Source organism: Periplaneta americana, chromosome 12, assembly GCF_040183065.1.
Source record: "Periplaneta americana isolate PAMFEO1 chromosome 12, P.americana_PAMFEO1_priV1, whole genome shotgun sequence".
Classification (NCBI taxonomy): domain Eukaryota; kingdom Metazoa; phylum Arthropoda; class Insecta; order Blattodea; family Blattidae; genus Periplaneta; species Periplaneta americana.
In genome coordinates this window covers 135,503,028-135,520,550 of record NC_091128.1, presented here as the reverse complement: position 1 = coordinate 135,520,550, position 17,523 = coordinate 135,503,028, and the positions used below count along the sequence as shown (strand labels likewise).

The window sequence follows — 17,523 nt, the reverse complement described above, 5'->3', positions numbered from 1 at the left end:
TCTGCACAGTTTAACATTTTCGTCACCAGGTGCGCTGCTAAATGCATGAAGTAATTAGTTACTCTTTTCACTACTTGGTGCGCTGCTAGACATAATAACGCCCCTCCTCCCAACAGGTGGCAGCAAGATCAATTTCTACAACAGCGCCTCTAGTATGTGTTATGGGAAACTCAGTAAGTTTCGCATCCTATTATATATTTATCCATGGTGCTATTCTCGAACCTTCACCACAAAAATCTAAAAAAAAAATTGGCTCAGCAGGCTGGCATATCTGTATAATCTCCAGCATGTTCATTAACTCTTAAACCTATCACTATACCCCAGTGCATGCTCTAAACGAAGGTGATCTACATTTACATATCCATTATTGCAATTAGTTTTTAGACTCCGTGGAAAGTGACCGCCATTACAGTATTTACTAATTCTGGCAGCCACAACCTCATCCTCGCTGAGAACCTGTTTGCCAGTACATCGCTAAACCAAACCGATAAGAGCTCTATTCATATATATATATATATATATATATATATATATATATATATATATATATATATAAATGCTATTGAATATAGCCGGTACTGGTTCTTATAATGTGTTTGATCAAAAACTATGTGTTACCATACTTGCTTCCTTTACCATTGCTATCCTCCTTTTTACTTACTGGCAGCAGCTCATGTTATTAATTATAACACACCCCAAAGAATTTGAAGCTGTCCACTCATTTCACTTCCTCAGTTCAAATTCGCACGTTTATCTTCTTTATTTTTGTTTTAGTAACTATGGTCTTCGTCTTGTTTGCATTTATCTTCATCTCATACTGCTCACAGCTGTCATTTTTTTTTATTGGGTTATTTTACGACGCTGTATCAACATCTAGGTTATTTAGCGTCTGAATGATATGAAGGTGATAATGCCGGTGAAATGAGTCCAGGGTCCAACACCGAAAGTTACCCATATTTGCTCGTATTGGGTTGAGGGAAAACCCCAGAAAAAACCTCAACCAGGTAACTTGCCCCGACTGGGATTCGAACCCGGACCACCTGGTTTCGCAGCCAGACGCGCTGACCGTTACTCCACAGGTGTGGACTCACAGCTGTCATTAGCACCAGTAGCATATCCTCTAATATCTCCCCTTCTGCTAACGACACCATATCATTAGCAAATCTTATGCACCTTATTCTTTTTCCTCTTACTATCAACTTCCATGTACTGAAAAATGTTCATTAAATCCTCCAAGTAGATGTTGAACAGTGTAGGTGATAAAGGGCATCCTTGTCGTATATCCTTCTCCCTGTTCCACTACTTCCCTCTGACATTTCTTCTCTATCCTGACTTAATTTCTTTCGTATATAAATATAAATAGCCTTCTCTCTTTCCAGTCCAAACCAGTTGTCTTCAAGTCGCCATAAATTTATTCCAATTCACTCTGTCAAAAGCCTTTTTTCAGGTTCACAAATATCATATACCATACAATTTTTTTTTATTTTTCTATAGATAACTTTTTCTATAAATTGTTTGCAGCAGTCCAGTTGCATCTCTGTACCTCTTCTCTACCTGAAGCCAAATTGCTCTTTTACCAGCTCTCCTTCCATGTTAAGGTAAGCGTTCACTACATCGTATCGCACTCCTCATACGAATCGCACGCAACGGATATTTTAAGTGCAGTGCATTCACTGTAACGGCTTCACCTCATCGCCTCATCGGATTCCCCTATCAGCTGTTTAAAACATGACGTCGTACGATATTGACATTACTGAAAGCAGAGGAGTTGAGGTTAGGTTTATTAATTACGTCTGTTAGCAAATAAGAATTTGTAATTGCTTCATGCGTCTTAATTGAAGAGGAAGAAACGAAAGAAATATTGGTTACATAATATATTTGCAAGAAACGACTTGATTACTGTAATGGGAACGCCTCAAATTATATAATTCTTCGCAATTTTCTACACGCGAAATAAGTTTTCCGTCTGCCATTTTGGTGCGACACTGAACATGGCACAACATAATAGTAACAATTGACCAATTAAAATTGATTTATTAAAGAAGTAATAGTTGCCCATCCGAGAAACATGGACAGATTTGCCGAGAGGCGATGCGTCCGATACGATGTAATGAACGCGGTTACATAACAATTACAGCAAAGATAGTCTTTTTCCGATCTGTGCGATTCGTCCGATGCGTGCGATACGATGTAGTGAACGCTTACCTTTAGAATATAAATGTCTATTCAGTGTTCGCAGGAGAATCTTCGCCGAGTGTGATATCAGACTAATAGTCCCGAACTCATTACATTTCTTGGCATTATTTTTCTTCAGTATTGGCATCATCATTGTCTCCTGGAAATCTTCAGACTGTTGCCGTTCTTATATATTTCGTTGCATAATGATACTATACTTAATTCCATACTGTGACAGGAGATGTAAACATTGCCGGCAGAGGATGAGAGAAGTATAATTGCTATTCAACCAATTGCAGAGGTCTCATTCCACGCTTGTTTTGAAGTTTGGCGGGGGTAGAACGCTTCAGATCGCCCAACTTCAAAACAAGCGTGGAATGAGACCTCTACAATTGGTTGAATAGCAATTATACTTCTCTCATCCTTTGCCGGCAATGTTTACTTCTCCTGTCAGACATATGGAACAAAGTATAATGGTAGAATTTCCTTCTTGTCTTCACCCAAGCATTTCGCTGATTCAGCGGGTATTCATAATTGTGTTAATATTTTGAATTTTGTATTGTGTTCACAGATAAAACTTGGTCTTTGGATCGATTTAACAAATACAGGACGATTTTATAATAAGAAACAAATAGAAGCTGAAGGCTGCAAATATATAAAACTGAAATGTCGTGGCCATGGGGAAACTCCATCTGAAGAAGTTGCTAAAGCATTCTTTTTGATTTGTGACGAGTTCATACATCAAAATCCATTAGAAATAATAGGTAAGTAGACATTCCATGAGCACAAACAAAGTATATTTTGAATCAAGATTGGTAGGGATAATAAATTATTATGGGACTTTTCTTTTCTTTGGTAATTTTGGAGAATGACCATTCCACGATTTTCGAACTTTTTTTTTTCACAAACGATTTTATGCTTTATTTTCGAAAAGCAATAGAAAAAAAAATTCGGAAACACATAATTTCGACTGTAACCTAACATAATCTATCAGAACCTAAACTAAACTAACCTAACCCAAGCAAAACAAAGCTAAAATAAGCTAACCTAACCTAACATGGTAATATTATGTTAGCTTAGGTTAGTTAGGGTTAGTTAAGGTTATGTTAGGTTACTGTCGAAATTATGTGTTTCTAAATTTTTTTTCTGTTACTGTTCGAAAATGGAGCATAAAATCGTTGTTTGCGGAAAAAAAAGTTCGAAAATCGTGGAGTGGTCATTCTCCAAAATTACCTTTTCTTTATACGAGATATAAAAGGGAAAACATTGAGATGTTGCAAAAGATTCTATTGGAAGTTCAGTATCTACAAAATATTTGTCCAGTAATTATGCATATAAAATATACTGATTTCTAGTAAAGTGTTAATGGAGTTAATGGACCTTTAGTTGAAATCAAAAACATACGAGGGAAAACCAGTAAGTTCCAAACCGAAGTAGCAATCTACATTTTTTAATGAAGTGACTGAAGCTGTGCTAGATGGCAGTATTATCAGTATGTGCACAAGCAAAACAAAGAAGCAGCAGCTTCAAGATATTAGCATCTCTGTGCAAGTGTACCATTGGCAACTTGATCCAAGCATTGATGTATTCTATGTTTCGGGCTGGTAACAATGCATCCAAAACTCATCACCTGTGACTTTCCAGGCTAGCATATTATCCCCTTTAGCCTGACTACTTAGATATAGTCACCTGTTGCATATTTATCTCTGTACACTCTCCACTTGCTGACCAACTTGGTGTTTGATACTTGTTCATTATTCAGATAACTTCTGCACCCAATTGAGACAGCTTGACTTGACAGGCAATGCTCACCATACACGAGCAGCATTTCTTTATGATATCCCTTCATGCCAGACCTTTTGCCCAGAAAAATGGCACAACAAAGTGCTGCTTGCCAATGGTACACCCATGCAGAGGTGCCATCATGTTGCAACTGCTGCTTCTTTGGTTTGCTTGTGTGCACATCGATCACCTTGACACCTGGATAATATTGTCATTTAGCAGTGATAGCTTCAGGTGCCTCATTAAAAGATATGAATCGCTACTTCGATTTGTGTGTGCATTAGGATTCCATTGAAGATACTTATACAACTTTCTCCGCGATTATTTTGTGTTATATAAAATGAATTGACTAGTCAAACATTGGAACTTGAATCAAGGAAAAAGATATTTCGTAAAGGAAATCAATTGTTATGTACATATATGGAATTGTTCGTTCTCTTAAGACAGCATAACTTGCGTTATAAAGTTAATATTAGATTTGTTCCAGCATGGTTCAGAATCGATTCTGAACTGCCTGGTCATGTGGAGTATCTCAATATGCGTTCCAAGAAGACCTGAAACGATTCTGAACTCCCAGTTTCATGTTCCAACGTGCTTTGGAACTTGTTCGGAATGAGTGAAATTGGTTCTCAATTAAGAGCAGGAACTGGGAATCCTGAACTGTTGACACATGCGCATATGGCTTAATGTGAAGTGAGGTTAAAATACTTCGAGACTAAGCAGGATAGAATTAAAAAATAGTCGATCATGAGTGCTTTGGAAGGTGATAGTGATATATTTTATGACGAATTAAGTTTGGAAGATGAATATTATTTTAATATAAGAAGAATCTCTGAAGATCATGAAATAACAGTTCAAGAAACATTCCAACAACGTAAAATCTCAAACTAGTTCTGAGAACGTACTCAACTAGTGCATATGTCGAAAGATGTTCTGTATTATAGTCACAACGCTGTTATTCCCGGTGTGACTCCGCCTCCTTGCTTACGTCTTAGGAAGTGAAGGCTCTATAAAGTCTAGTAGGTAGTATCATTCGCCATTTTTGTTCTTTCGTTCCCGAGCTACCATACGAGGAATCTATTTGCCACACCGTTAAACATTATCATGTCGTAGCTCCTATGATAATAAATCACTGTAATTCAGCAAATAATTGAGCGGCAAATAACGTCTTTGTGTGCTTTCTGCGAACGCCAACGAAAGAGCCAAAGTGGCGGGCGATTATATTAAGTATTTATCGAGCCTTAAGAAATGAATAACGTCTTCATAAGCGAATCACAAGATGCACACGTTTAAATGTAGCCGACCTGCAATGCGATTTGCTGCCGGAAATTAGAGCGACGGGACTATAGTTTGTAACACGTTCTGAATTACTTGCCGGAATAAACCTATTATGAAACGATTTGTCATGCAATAATATATTTAACACGTCATTGTTGTCATAGAACCCCCCCTCCCTTTCTTCATAGATCATGATATCAAACTACCTTTCATTACAAATTTGTATGTGAATATGGGGAGGGAAGTAGCAGTGCTTACTCAATCCTGTCTTGATTTTACTCAAATAGTGGCATTAAAATATAATAGACTTATTTATGTTTCACTTGCAGGTGTCCATTGCACACATGGTTTCAACAGGACAGGCTTCCTTATAGTTTCTTATCTGGTAGCACAAATGGATTGCAGCGTAGCTGCAGCCCTAAATCAGTTTGCATTAGTTCGGTGAGTTATTTCATAATGAGTGTAATAAATAATTTAAATTGAGACCCTCAAAATAAAATTTATCTGTAAAATGAACTTCGTGGTAGAATTGTGTACCAAAGATTTACAAATCCATTATTTTGCAACCATGTGTTGGTTATATTTTGAAGGAAGAACGCTTTTGGTGTCACTTCTTTCGTACATACAAATTAAATCTATAGTTGAGTAGGTACAAAATATTTTTATTTACTTATTTAATCTGGTGGAATCAAGGTCATCAGGCCTTATCTACCACACCACCCAAATACAAATAAGGGATATACAGAAAACAAATGCAGAGAGAAGTAATGTGGATTTAGTTTTGCAACTGCATAAGGATTTGAAACATACAATAATGCTGAGGTTAAATTCAACTTGAACTTCTGATTTCAGTAATAATCTCTTTTCAGGTTAAGAATGATACTGCATATAAACTAATGCACATTGCTCATAGTTTCACTATTAGTTCTTTCCTGCTGAAAAATAACACTATTCTGCGGTGGAGGAGTATGTAACACAAAATTTCTTATGATTAATATGTAATCATTTGTAGGATCAAATTTGTAGTTGTGATCAATTATCATATATACACGAATACAGTAGTTCTAGGTAGCATAGTCGGTATAGCGCTGGCCTTCTATGCTCGAGGTTGTGGGTTCGATCCTGGCCCAGGTTGATGGCATGTAAGTATGTTTAAATGCGGCAGGCTCATGTCAGTAGATTTACTGGCATGTAAAAGAACTCCTGCGGGACAAAATTCTGGCAACGCTGATATAATCTTTGCAGTTGTGAGCATCGTTAAATAAACTATAATTTTGTTTTTACACGAATACTCCGCGCACCCTGATTTTAGGAAAGAGAAAAAAAATTGGCTGTAATTTGTGTTTTATTTACAAGAAATTAATCCTACATAATGATATACTCCAAAACTAAATAAAATATAAATTTGTTTTAAGAAACGCGTCATAATCTTCACAGCCAATCAGAAAGAGACCATCCAATGTCTCATCTCTCATACCATCTATGTGAGAGATTATAACGTTTTTGTTCTATCCATGGTTTTTAAAGGGAAGAATCCTATGTGTCGTTCATTGACGATTCAAAGGAATAGTTAGAACTGTAGACTGGGAAGCATTATTATAATTGATTCGTAATGTATGACATACCACTTCTGATAATCAAAACAGCATGCATTGACTAGACTGAGACTAATAAGTCAAAAAGTATTTATAATCTTTTTGCTGTAAGAAAAATCCTAATATAAACAATAGCACGTGACTGAAGTGAGGCTTCATTGGCTGCTGTTTGGCGCCATAGATTCTCAGTACGTGTTCCCGTCTACTGTTGTACATTCTGTTTCATGTTAAACATTTCCCGTTACTCGTCAAGTAGGCCTAACCTCACTACTATGCATTCGTTTGCTGAGGAAACATTTACTTTATAATTACTACAATTAAAACTCACTTAACTTATATACATTAAGGACTATTTGTTTTTCTCCGCTTTTGAGAGGGTTTCCACTCTTATGTTTAATAACCACACACACCGAGGATGCAAAAGCCATACTTCAGTACCACGTGCTTACGTGAACAAGTACAAGCTTAAGTGATGCCAACTTGTTACAAGAACAGACTACCGTTTGTATTCATCCGCGTTCATAGACATAACAAAATATAAAAGTAGCTTTTCTTTTACATAGCGTTTTACATATGAGTGAAGTTAAATGTTTCATCGTGTTTAACAACTAGAATTCAATTTTTTATTTTCAAATAATAGAAGATTATGGTTTCCAAATACGAACTATATTTTCCTGCGTCATGTGAGTGTTTCGACTGGGAGCCAATCACAGGTATGACAACAACGTGCTTATGTTTACATTAGGATTTTTCTTACAGCGAAAACAGTATAGAATTAATAGTATTAATGCGTGGTATTGTTTTGTTTTAAGAGCCTTATCTGAAAGTGACAAGAACACAGGATTATTCCCTAGATGATTGTTTTATGATAGTCATTACAAAGTACAGTGTATGTTGTTGCTTTAAAAATACTAAATGTCTCGTGTTCGTCAATGTGAAAAGTAATATGCATGAAATAAATAATATGTTTCAGTCCTCCAGGAATCTATAAAGGAGATTACCTGGAAGAACTTTACAGAAGGTACGACGAAGTTAAGGATACTCCTCCTGCTCCTGAGTTACCTGCATGGTGTACAGGTTAGTTTATGACAGTAAATTGCAATATAACTGATGAAATACATGTCTAAAGATAAGGTTTGATTTACACAGTCCACGTGCGGCCAATGTATAAAAACTTGGCCAAAACCATAACTTTCAGAGTGGTTCTTTTTGTTGTTTTTTTTCTCTGCATGTAGTTAGAAGTTGGATATTCTTGAAATGTTGGATGTTCCTGAGATAAGAAGTTTGGATGTCAAATCATAATTTATATTCATTGTGTAAAGAAACTGGTTGAATGACATGATTTAGTATCTGAAGTTATCTACTGAATTGAATAATAAAAAATGTTGCTGATAATTTGCGATTTTCGATATTTCGCGGAAGTTCGTCCATTAATTACCGCGAATTATCGGGAGTCGACTGTAAATTTATTTGAAGTAACAGTTCGACTAGATAATGTGTGAAATTTATGAGAATATATAATAATATTGTATTTTTCAGAATCTGATGACACTAACGGTGACGATGGTGGTGATGACGATGACATTTCTTCTGATGTTGGAGATGTTGGTGAAAGCAGGTTAGATTTATAAATTTTGTAAACTATTTCAGTTGTAAATAATACTATGTAGTACATTGCACTCTGAGGATTCTATGAAAAATAGTAGCATAAAAAAAATTCTTGCATATTGTTCTTTAAAATCGAATCTCAATATGTCTGGGCTGAGTAATATAATTCTGTAGTTATAATTTCATAACTATTTCATTCTGCTCTGTAATACTTCAACTTTATGACTAACACGCACCATTAAAGACCAAACGTACCAGAAGAAACCCAGCCCCTTGGATGACGACTGAAATACGTAGCCTGATGTCCGAACGCGACTTAGCTTATAGAAAATACACCCGCAACAAAAACGACGAATATTTTAACTCCTATAAACACCTAAGAAATAGAACGACTCAACTAATAAGAAACGCTAAACTGAAATACTCCTACAAACTTATAGAACCCAACACAACCCCTTCCGAATTATGGAAAAATCTGAAGGTTATTGGACTTGGAAGGGCTAGTGAACAAGCAGACATTCCCATCCCACTTGACCGCTTGAACGAACACTTTGTAAAGGACCCGAGCTTGAACGACACAACGAAACAAGACACAGTTTTGCCTGACTCAGTTCCCCCAACTCGAGACAAATTCTATTTTACCGACGTCACTCCCATTGACGTAATGAAAGCCATCCGACGCATCAAGACAAAAGCCCAAGGGCCAGACAACATTAGCATAATACTTATACAGAAAATACAAGAGATAGTAATACCTACGATTGCACATATATTCAATAGTTCCTTAATCACTTCAACTTTCCCTAAAATATGGAAGCAAGCTTTCGTTCTTCCTCTTCCAAAAGTCAAAGTTCCCACCGACCCGAACGACTATAGACCAATCAGTATCCTGCCAGCCATTTCAAAAGCACTGGAAAGAATCGTACACAGACAAATTACTAACTACATGAACGAACACAAACTATTCGACGAGTATCAGTCAGGTTTCAGAGCTGGACACAGCACAAGCACTGCTCTACTTAAAGTGACCGAAGACATTCGTGAAGCAATCGACTCTAATAAAGTAACAATACTAACACTTCTTGACCTTAGCAAAGCTTTCAGCTCTGTAAATTTTGACCTGCTCACCCATAAATTGAGAAATATGTATTTGTCAGAGACTGCTGTGAGTTGGTTCGAATCCTACTTACGGGAAAGACAACAATGTGTTGTATCCGGGAATCGAAGATCCTCCTGGCTTGACATAACATCAGGTATACCACAGGGGTCGGTACTCGGACCATTGTTGTTCACAATATATGTCAATGATATTACATCTCTTGTAAGGCATTGTAACTATCACTTGTATGCTGACGACCTTCAATGCTACATCTCTTCCCGCTTAGACCGAGTAAATGACGCTATAGATAAATTGAACGAAGACATTGACTCGATTGTGACATGGACAAAGAAACTCCGTCTTAAAATCAATCCTGGAAAGACACAAGCAATTATATTAGGACACAAACGGCAAACCGACGCTGTAAAACACCTCGACATTTCCCCTGTTAAAGTAAGTACAGTGCATATCCCTTTCAGTTCTTCAGTAAAAAATCTTGGCATTCACATGGATAATAATCTCAACTGGGACATGCAAATCACAGAAACCTGCAGAAAAGTATATTCTATTATCCATGTGCTAAAAAGGATAAATGTTCACCTCCCCTCTTGCTTAAAAAAGTCCCTTGTGCAGACACTTGCATTTCCCTATTTCGACTATGCGGACATTTTACTGACTGACCTCTCCAGCGACAACAAAATGAAACTTCAACGTGCTAATAATTTGTGTGTACGTTTTGTAAGCAATGTTCGTAAATATGATCATATTACCCCATCCCTGGAAGCAATAGGTTGGCTTAAACTAGATAAGAAAAGAAATTTACATTCACTTCTCTTTCTCTTCGAAATCTTGAACTCTTCTATTCCTTCGTACCTGTCGTCTCGCTTCACTTACCTTTCTTCCCACCATAATCTGAACACACGCTCTCGTCATGAAACAATACTAACAATACCATCCCATCGCACCTCCTCATACTCATCTTCTTTCACAATAGCCCTGCCAAGACTCTGGAATTCGCTACCTGCTAGCATCAGGGACTGTCGAAATAAAACTGAATTCAAACGAAAACTTACTAGGCACTTGGTCAGTAATTGATTACTTGTAAATAGTTTCTTTAATCTATCACAAAATATTTCAATATTCAGTAATTTCATCACTATACAATTTTGTTATTCTAGATTTAATTTGTAATTCAGTAAATATAAAATATTCTTTGTTTCTCTATGATAAATTATCTAGTTTTAATTATTCAGGTAATCTTTTCGTACTTTGATTTTATTGTAATTGTAAATTTAATACTAACTGTAATATTATTTGTAATTGTAAATGTAAATTTAATACTAATTGTAATTTTATTGTTGATATTGCAGTTGGAATCTCCTGGTAGAGGGGCAGAGAAGGCCTGACGGCCTTATCTCTACCAGGTTAAATAAATAAATACTACTACTATATTTTTAATGTGATATAACGAAAGGAACTGGCCACCTCACCCCGTTACCTTCTGGGTTAGTTGTCTCATGAGTGATCCCTTATTGATGTCACTTATAAGGTTCAAACCTGTCTCCGGACAGTTGACTAAAGAACATGTTTTTCTGCTTTAAATTGATTTGTAATGTGAAGAAATATTGTTCCATATTTAGTGACTGTTGAACTTCATTGGAAAATTATTTCGTGTAATGTCGCCCTTTAAATAGGGTGAATATTTCTGTTGTACAGACCGAGAAACAAAATTTGTGCCATCTGAATTTTCAAAGTTCCATTTATAACATTAAGCATGCGCAGTTTGTTATAACTGGAACTTGGAAAATTCAAGTGGCCCAAATTTTGTTTCTGAGTCTGTACATTCTTTGAGAAAAAATTGATACCGTAAAACAAAATACCTAATGTAATTTTTATTTATGTAGTTACTGAATCTTGTTTTGATTAAGATGAGTTTAATTTGTTGTACCTGAAACAAGAGAAAGAAAACATATTTTAAATTCAGATCAGTCTGTATTCTTTAGTTACTTTTACTATTATAAATAAGAAATTATAATTTGTTTTAGAGCTTTGACACTGGTAAGAAAGCTAGCAATGAAAGTCATTTGAAGTATTAACTCCTTATAGATTGGATAACACCAGAAAAAACAGGTGCTTGAGCAGAGAAAAGAGAAAATCCTGTATGAATATTCGATTGGATTAGGTAACATCAGGCAGGTTTGATCTTTAGTGGGAGGTTGGAAGATCTATGGCCATGTGCACCATTCTCGATCATCTAGCCCGTTTATCAGCAATCACGGAAACATGGTTAATTCTTGACAATGATCAAGTTATAGATGCGGTGCACCGACATTTTCCCTTGATCAACTCAGTACTGTCAGCTGACGGTACGCTCGCTTGAGAAGAATCATCTGAGCGCTAGGTTACCGCGTATAAAACAGTGAACAAACGCACTCTGTCAATTATCGCTTCGTTTTTGTTTGTCGGACTGCTTTCAAACATCCTCGCAGTTTTCAAATAACAAGTTTCAATAATCATGGAAGAAAAAAAGAAAAGAGCACCGAACTTCTCACAGTTCGAAGTGGGAATTCCTTTAGAACTCGTCAGCAATTCTGCATCCATATTACAGAATAAAAGTACTGACTGAAGTTCTCTAAGAGAAAAGCAGGCTACCTGGTTGGATTTATCCTCACAATTCACATGAGTTATACGTGTTTACATAATTCAACATAATTTGTAACGTAATTTATACAGTGGTTATTTCATATTATTGATAATAATTTGGAAAATTTCAGTATATGGATACCTCACTGACAATTATCTTGAAATAGGCTACTAAAAAGAGCAGATTTGTATGTGTTTGTCGAATGTTCATCATCTTGCTTACGAAAAGACACATTTCAGTGCCAATAATTTATTTGGGAAAATTTCAGTATTCGGATACCTCGCTAACAATTATTTTGAAATAAAAAAAAAAGCAATTCGTCTGTGTATGTCGAATATGCATCATCATGCATACGAAAAGGAAGTTTTTAGTGCCAATTTATTTTGTGTGCACAAGGTTGGAATTTTGGAGTAAGAAGGAAAGGAAAGTATCCTTGTTCTGAAATTTATCCATTTATTTTGTGTTCACAAGGTTGAAATTTTGGAGTAAGAGGGAAAGGAAAGTATCTGTGTAATTTCTCTTAATTCAAGTGTAAATAGCCTAATTGTCCAAAACGTCATGTAGGTCCTAATAGTTTCAAACGGCAAATCTATAGCTAATAAGTGATAATCTCGCATTCTACAAAATGGTCATTTAGTTTTACTATATTATTACCGGCATAGAATAACTACTTTATTATTATGTTAACAAAATTAGACAGTTAGGCCTAAATAATATTTTGTCCTCAAGTAAAGTCCAGATCTTCCAAAGCAGAAACATATATAAAACATTAGTCTATTTTGAGAAAAAAAAAACATTTTTATTATTCATCTACAAACTTACTCTTTCTACAATAACACCAATTCTGTTATTTCTGCAGTGACTTGCGTGTTCAAGATACATAATTTCATCTTCAATTCCATCAAGTACATCAAATCGTGCCGCCATTTTGGTTTTCTCGACTTGGCCATGTTCAATTCAAGATAATCGGTCCCACACCCATGATCAAATTTGATCATCAACAACTCACTTGTTTAACTTTGATCGAGATTGATACTCCGCAAATTGGCGTTGAAGATGGTCAAGTGCCGACTTAACCATGGTCAAATTTTAATCGAGAATGGTGCACACGGGCACTAGTGTTTAATCTTTTGTCAACAAGAATGTTGAGTGGCACCAAATTTTTTGTCCACAACTGTACTTATCAAAGAGGCATAACATTATTGTTGAAACATAAAGTACCAAATATAATGTGAATACAGTTTATGGAGCTGTATATTCCAAAGTTATTGTTATTAGGAAAGGCAGTTTTACGAACTTTCTTTGTTCAAAATATATAATCATTTTCAAACATATAAACTTGTAGATATTAAGATAGATTAAACAGATAAATGACCGAAATATGTTTCAAGAATAGACAATAAGATCTCACAAATACAGTATGATTACAGTTGAAAAAAAACACATGGTCTTCAAAGGTCTATAAAATGATGGTAAGATTAAATGGAAATTATTGGGATCTAATCTTTGAACAAGAATGAGTACTTTATACGTATACAAAAAGTAAAGTTCATTCTACACGTACTACTCATCTCTTACATCTAGTGAATTGACTTTCTGACTGAGGAATAAGCAAAATATCGTTATGAAAGTAAAAACTACCCTAATTGCCAAAAAAAAAGCAACACTTCAAATTAAAAAATAAAATAGTAAATATAATTATATTTTATTTATGTTTCTGTAAATTAAATGAAGAGTTATTCATCATTTTATGATTTAATATTAGGTTTGTAAAGTTTTATAATCCTTTTTATATTAAAGCCATTTCTTATAACAGTTTGATTGAATTATTCAAGAATGACAGAAATAATATATATAATCAATATTTACACTTCTACCATTTCTTTATTATATTTATTAATGTTTATTTACTCTAACTTTTCTGTTTGGTTTATAACACTTCTTTGACACTTTTTTATCTTCAGAAGCCCATATTACCATCTCTTGCATTAATCATGTCATCCAACTTCTCAGGCATGCTCCTGATTGTTGTTGTTTAGTCAACTGTACGAAGACAGGTCTTAACCTCACAAGTGATACCAAGAAGGCACCACTAATGAGACAACTAGGCCTCATGATAATGGGGTGTCGGCATGGTTGGTGGAGTTGATATAGCGCTGGCCTTCTATGCGTGAGGTTGTTGGTTCGATCCCGGGCCAGGTCGATGACATTTAAATGTGCTTAAATGCGACAGGCTCATGTCAGTAGATTTACTGGCATGTAAAAGAACTCCTGCGGGACAAAATTCTGGCACACTGTTGGTGCTGATATAACCTCGGCAGTTGTGAGCGTCGTTAAATAAAACATTACGTTTCCCTCTCCATTGCATACATCACCGACTAGCTACATTTCACACTAATCAGAGTTCAGATGCATACAAACAATTGTTCTTTCTCTGGTAACTATCGTCAAGTGAGATGTACTGCCTGATAATAGATGTACATATCAGACTGAAGCTCAATCAGAGGAGATGTTCCCTATTAAAGATCTAAATTCAAATGCCATATGAATCGTCAAGTTGGGTGTGTACTATCGAAATTCATAAAATCATCATATTAAGTGCTGTTAATTGTAATTATTTTCACCAATTATGAAGTACTGGTAGTATATGTGATGTAATTGAATAACTTTCGTACTGGGTGGTAATTTATTGTTCTGTCTGTCCCTGGGTATCACATATTGATATATTATATTGATATGTTCCTTTTTTAGATTGCTAGATTATAACTGTGTAACAGCACGAGGATGTCACTTCCTTAATATGTGATGATGATTTAATTGTGTTTTAGTGGGCGAAGACGTAGAAAGGAATTCCAAAATAAAAATCCGACATTTATGGAAGGGGTGTCTGGTGTGACACCAGTTACAACACAGCCCAAATTACAGAATATACAACGGAAAGTTCAGGACTTTTGTGGTTGGAAAAGGTAAAAGCTACATCATACATTAACTAATTTATTTTTATTTACAGTATTCACTCGAATATCCCATGCAGTTTATTTATGACAAAAATCTTGTCAAAAGTGGGGTATGATTCTTATTCAAAGAGGCCCTCTTTTTTTTTTTTCTGTTCTTTCTTTTTCATACTACTGCACATCCCATGTACCATTCTGTTTCTGTTCTGCTCTGTCTCAGAAACTGCAATTGGAACAGGCATGGAAAATAATTGGTAATGTTGAGAATATTACAATTAATATGTTTTTCAATATTTTTTTTAATAGCCTCTGGAAAACGTTTTTATTTGACAAAAGTTAGAGTACACGGCTTATTTGAGGGTGCATGGTGTTCGAGTAGATATATTTTTTAATTTTTTTGTTCCTGGATAGTAACTTTTATTTCATAATTGCTTCCTACCTGAAAACTACAGAAAATGGCTATTATTTCCAACAAAGTTTGTTTTTGTGACCATGACAGTGATATTTTAAAATTTTGTTATTTCCAATGAAGAAATGACAAGGTCGCATAGTTTTGTTAATATAGTCAGAAAAAAATCAACATATGAATCAAAATTGAGGCGGTAGCCGGAAAAAGGGCCCATAAGCGAAAGTCACGTTTCGAGAAAACAAAGATTGAAAGACTTATATTTATGTAATTACGATTTGAATGCACTTTTATCAAAACAACAATTTGCATACTGTTACAATAATATTTGTCTACAAGTTTTTATTAAACAATGCATTGCGACTTTAATAGTGTTATAAATATATTTTTTTATTTGAGCATTTTATAGGCCCTTTTTCCAGAGTACAAGTTTATTTTATCAAAATACTTTCAAACTTAAAGATATATAACCTTTTTTAACAAGTTTTAACACTTTTTAATGTGTCGACCTAACAATTTTAAGTTTTTAACAAAGTGTTAACGTGAACTAGAATCAATTTAATACTTTCAATATGGTTATATTTTAGCAGAAATTAAACATCAGCATTGAACAGCGCACATTACAGAGGTTTACAAGTTCATAATCATTTTAGCAAAATTATATTTCTTACATACATGTCGTAGTTACGTCATAAATTGTACCGATTACATGAAATTAAATAATATCTGTTGGGTACAGAATACAGATTACAGGTTATTTAGTCTTAATCTAGAATGGATTCACAGTCATTTCAAAGTTTATCTTCAGAGTGCAGTTTACACTTTAGTGCACATCCTGGATGGACTCACACTCACTTTGAGGATCATCTTCACTCATGTTTGCTGAATTTCATAACTACGAATGTAGTTCATTTAATTAGCTACCCTGCTCTCTGTTTACAAGATATTGAAACGAAACTACGTAAGCAAGTAGATTTTAAACCTGAGAATCGAATTAAACATTTTCCCGAAAAAGGGCCTATAGACCAATGGGCCCATTTTCCGGCTACTGTCTCAATTAACATGCATTTATATTACTGTTTATATAAAAATAACCAAAAAAAGATGTAGAAATAAATAATTTTTCGAGATTTACTACCATGATGTGAGCCACTTTCACGAATCTTCCTCTAGATGTACTTTCCTACCATGTTCTCGTTGTACTGTCCTTGGTAGTGACATTCAGGGTCCAGAATATCCTGGTGGAAGTGATTGCTTTACGCCTTCGTTATGCTCCCATGTTCTCCTTGAATTTATCATAATGAGCGTCAAAGATATGGACTTCGAAGGACATTCTGCAGCCCATTTCACCATAGTTCATCAGTCTTCACATGCTCTTAGTTTTCAGTCATGTGGTTACTCAGGAAGCCTTTAACCACTGCGACAAAGCTGTTCTAAGCACTTCATTCTTTGTAGAGAACATTTTAGAGAATTCCTTGTACAGTATTTTTTTGTATCTGTGGTTTGATGAAGATACCAACTTTGACCTTTGCCTTAAATAGCTTTGGAAAAAGTATCACAAGATACATAAAGGTTGCCAGCTTCTTATGTAAAGCTGTGACACATTGTTTCATAAAACCCAATTTGATTTGCAGTGGTGACATCAGTACCTCCCTGGGTACACCAGATGCTTCCACTGAGAGCTCTCAGTCTGCTGTGGCCAGTCTCACCTTAGTAACATTCTCTCTGATCTTTGACTTATTGCTGGCGCCAGCATTTTTGGCATGTGTCCTAGATATATAGTGCCCAGTTTGTGAACGTGATGCTAGTGCAGCTGAGAAAGGTACCACTTCTTATACACGTCACATCAGCCATTTGCCAAACACAGTTGTCAGACTGACTGCGGAAAATGTAAAACACTCGCACTTAACGTTCCCACTACTTATTTCACACGCCAAATACGATGACGTGGACTATAACACATTTTCATCCAACAAGTTCCG

The 17,523-nt window shown here is 35.4% G+C and overlaps 1 protein-coding gene across 3 annotated transcripts in view; it reads left to right on the top strand.

Moving 5' to 3' along the window:
- mRNA-cap (mRNA capping enzyme) overlaps positions 1-17,523 on the top strand; it is a 75,038-nt gene that overhangs the window by 13,928 nt on the left and 43,587 nt on the right. For all 3 annotated transcript variants that reach the window (XR_011335323.1, XM_069842104.1, XM_069842103.1), the window contains exons 3-7: positions 2,747-2,939; positions 5,565-5,676; positions 7,804-7,907; positions 8,370-8,448; positions 15,010-15,147. Coding sequence is in view for 2 of the 3 variants with exons in the window: in XM_069842104.1 (XP_069698205.1) it covers positions 2,747-2,939; positions 5,565-5,676; positions 7,804-7,907; positions 8,370-8,448; positions 15,010-15,147 (626 nt within the window). In the remaining variant the exon portion in view is untranslated. The remainder of the gene's footprint in view (positions 1-2,746; positions 2,940-5,564; positions 5,677-7,803; positions 7,908-8,369; positions 8,449-15,009; positions 15,148-17,523) is intronic.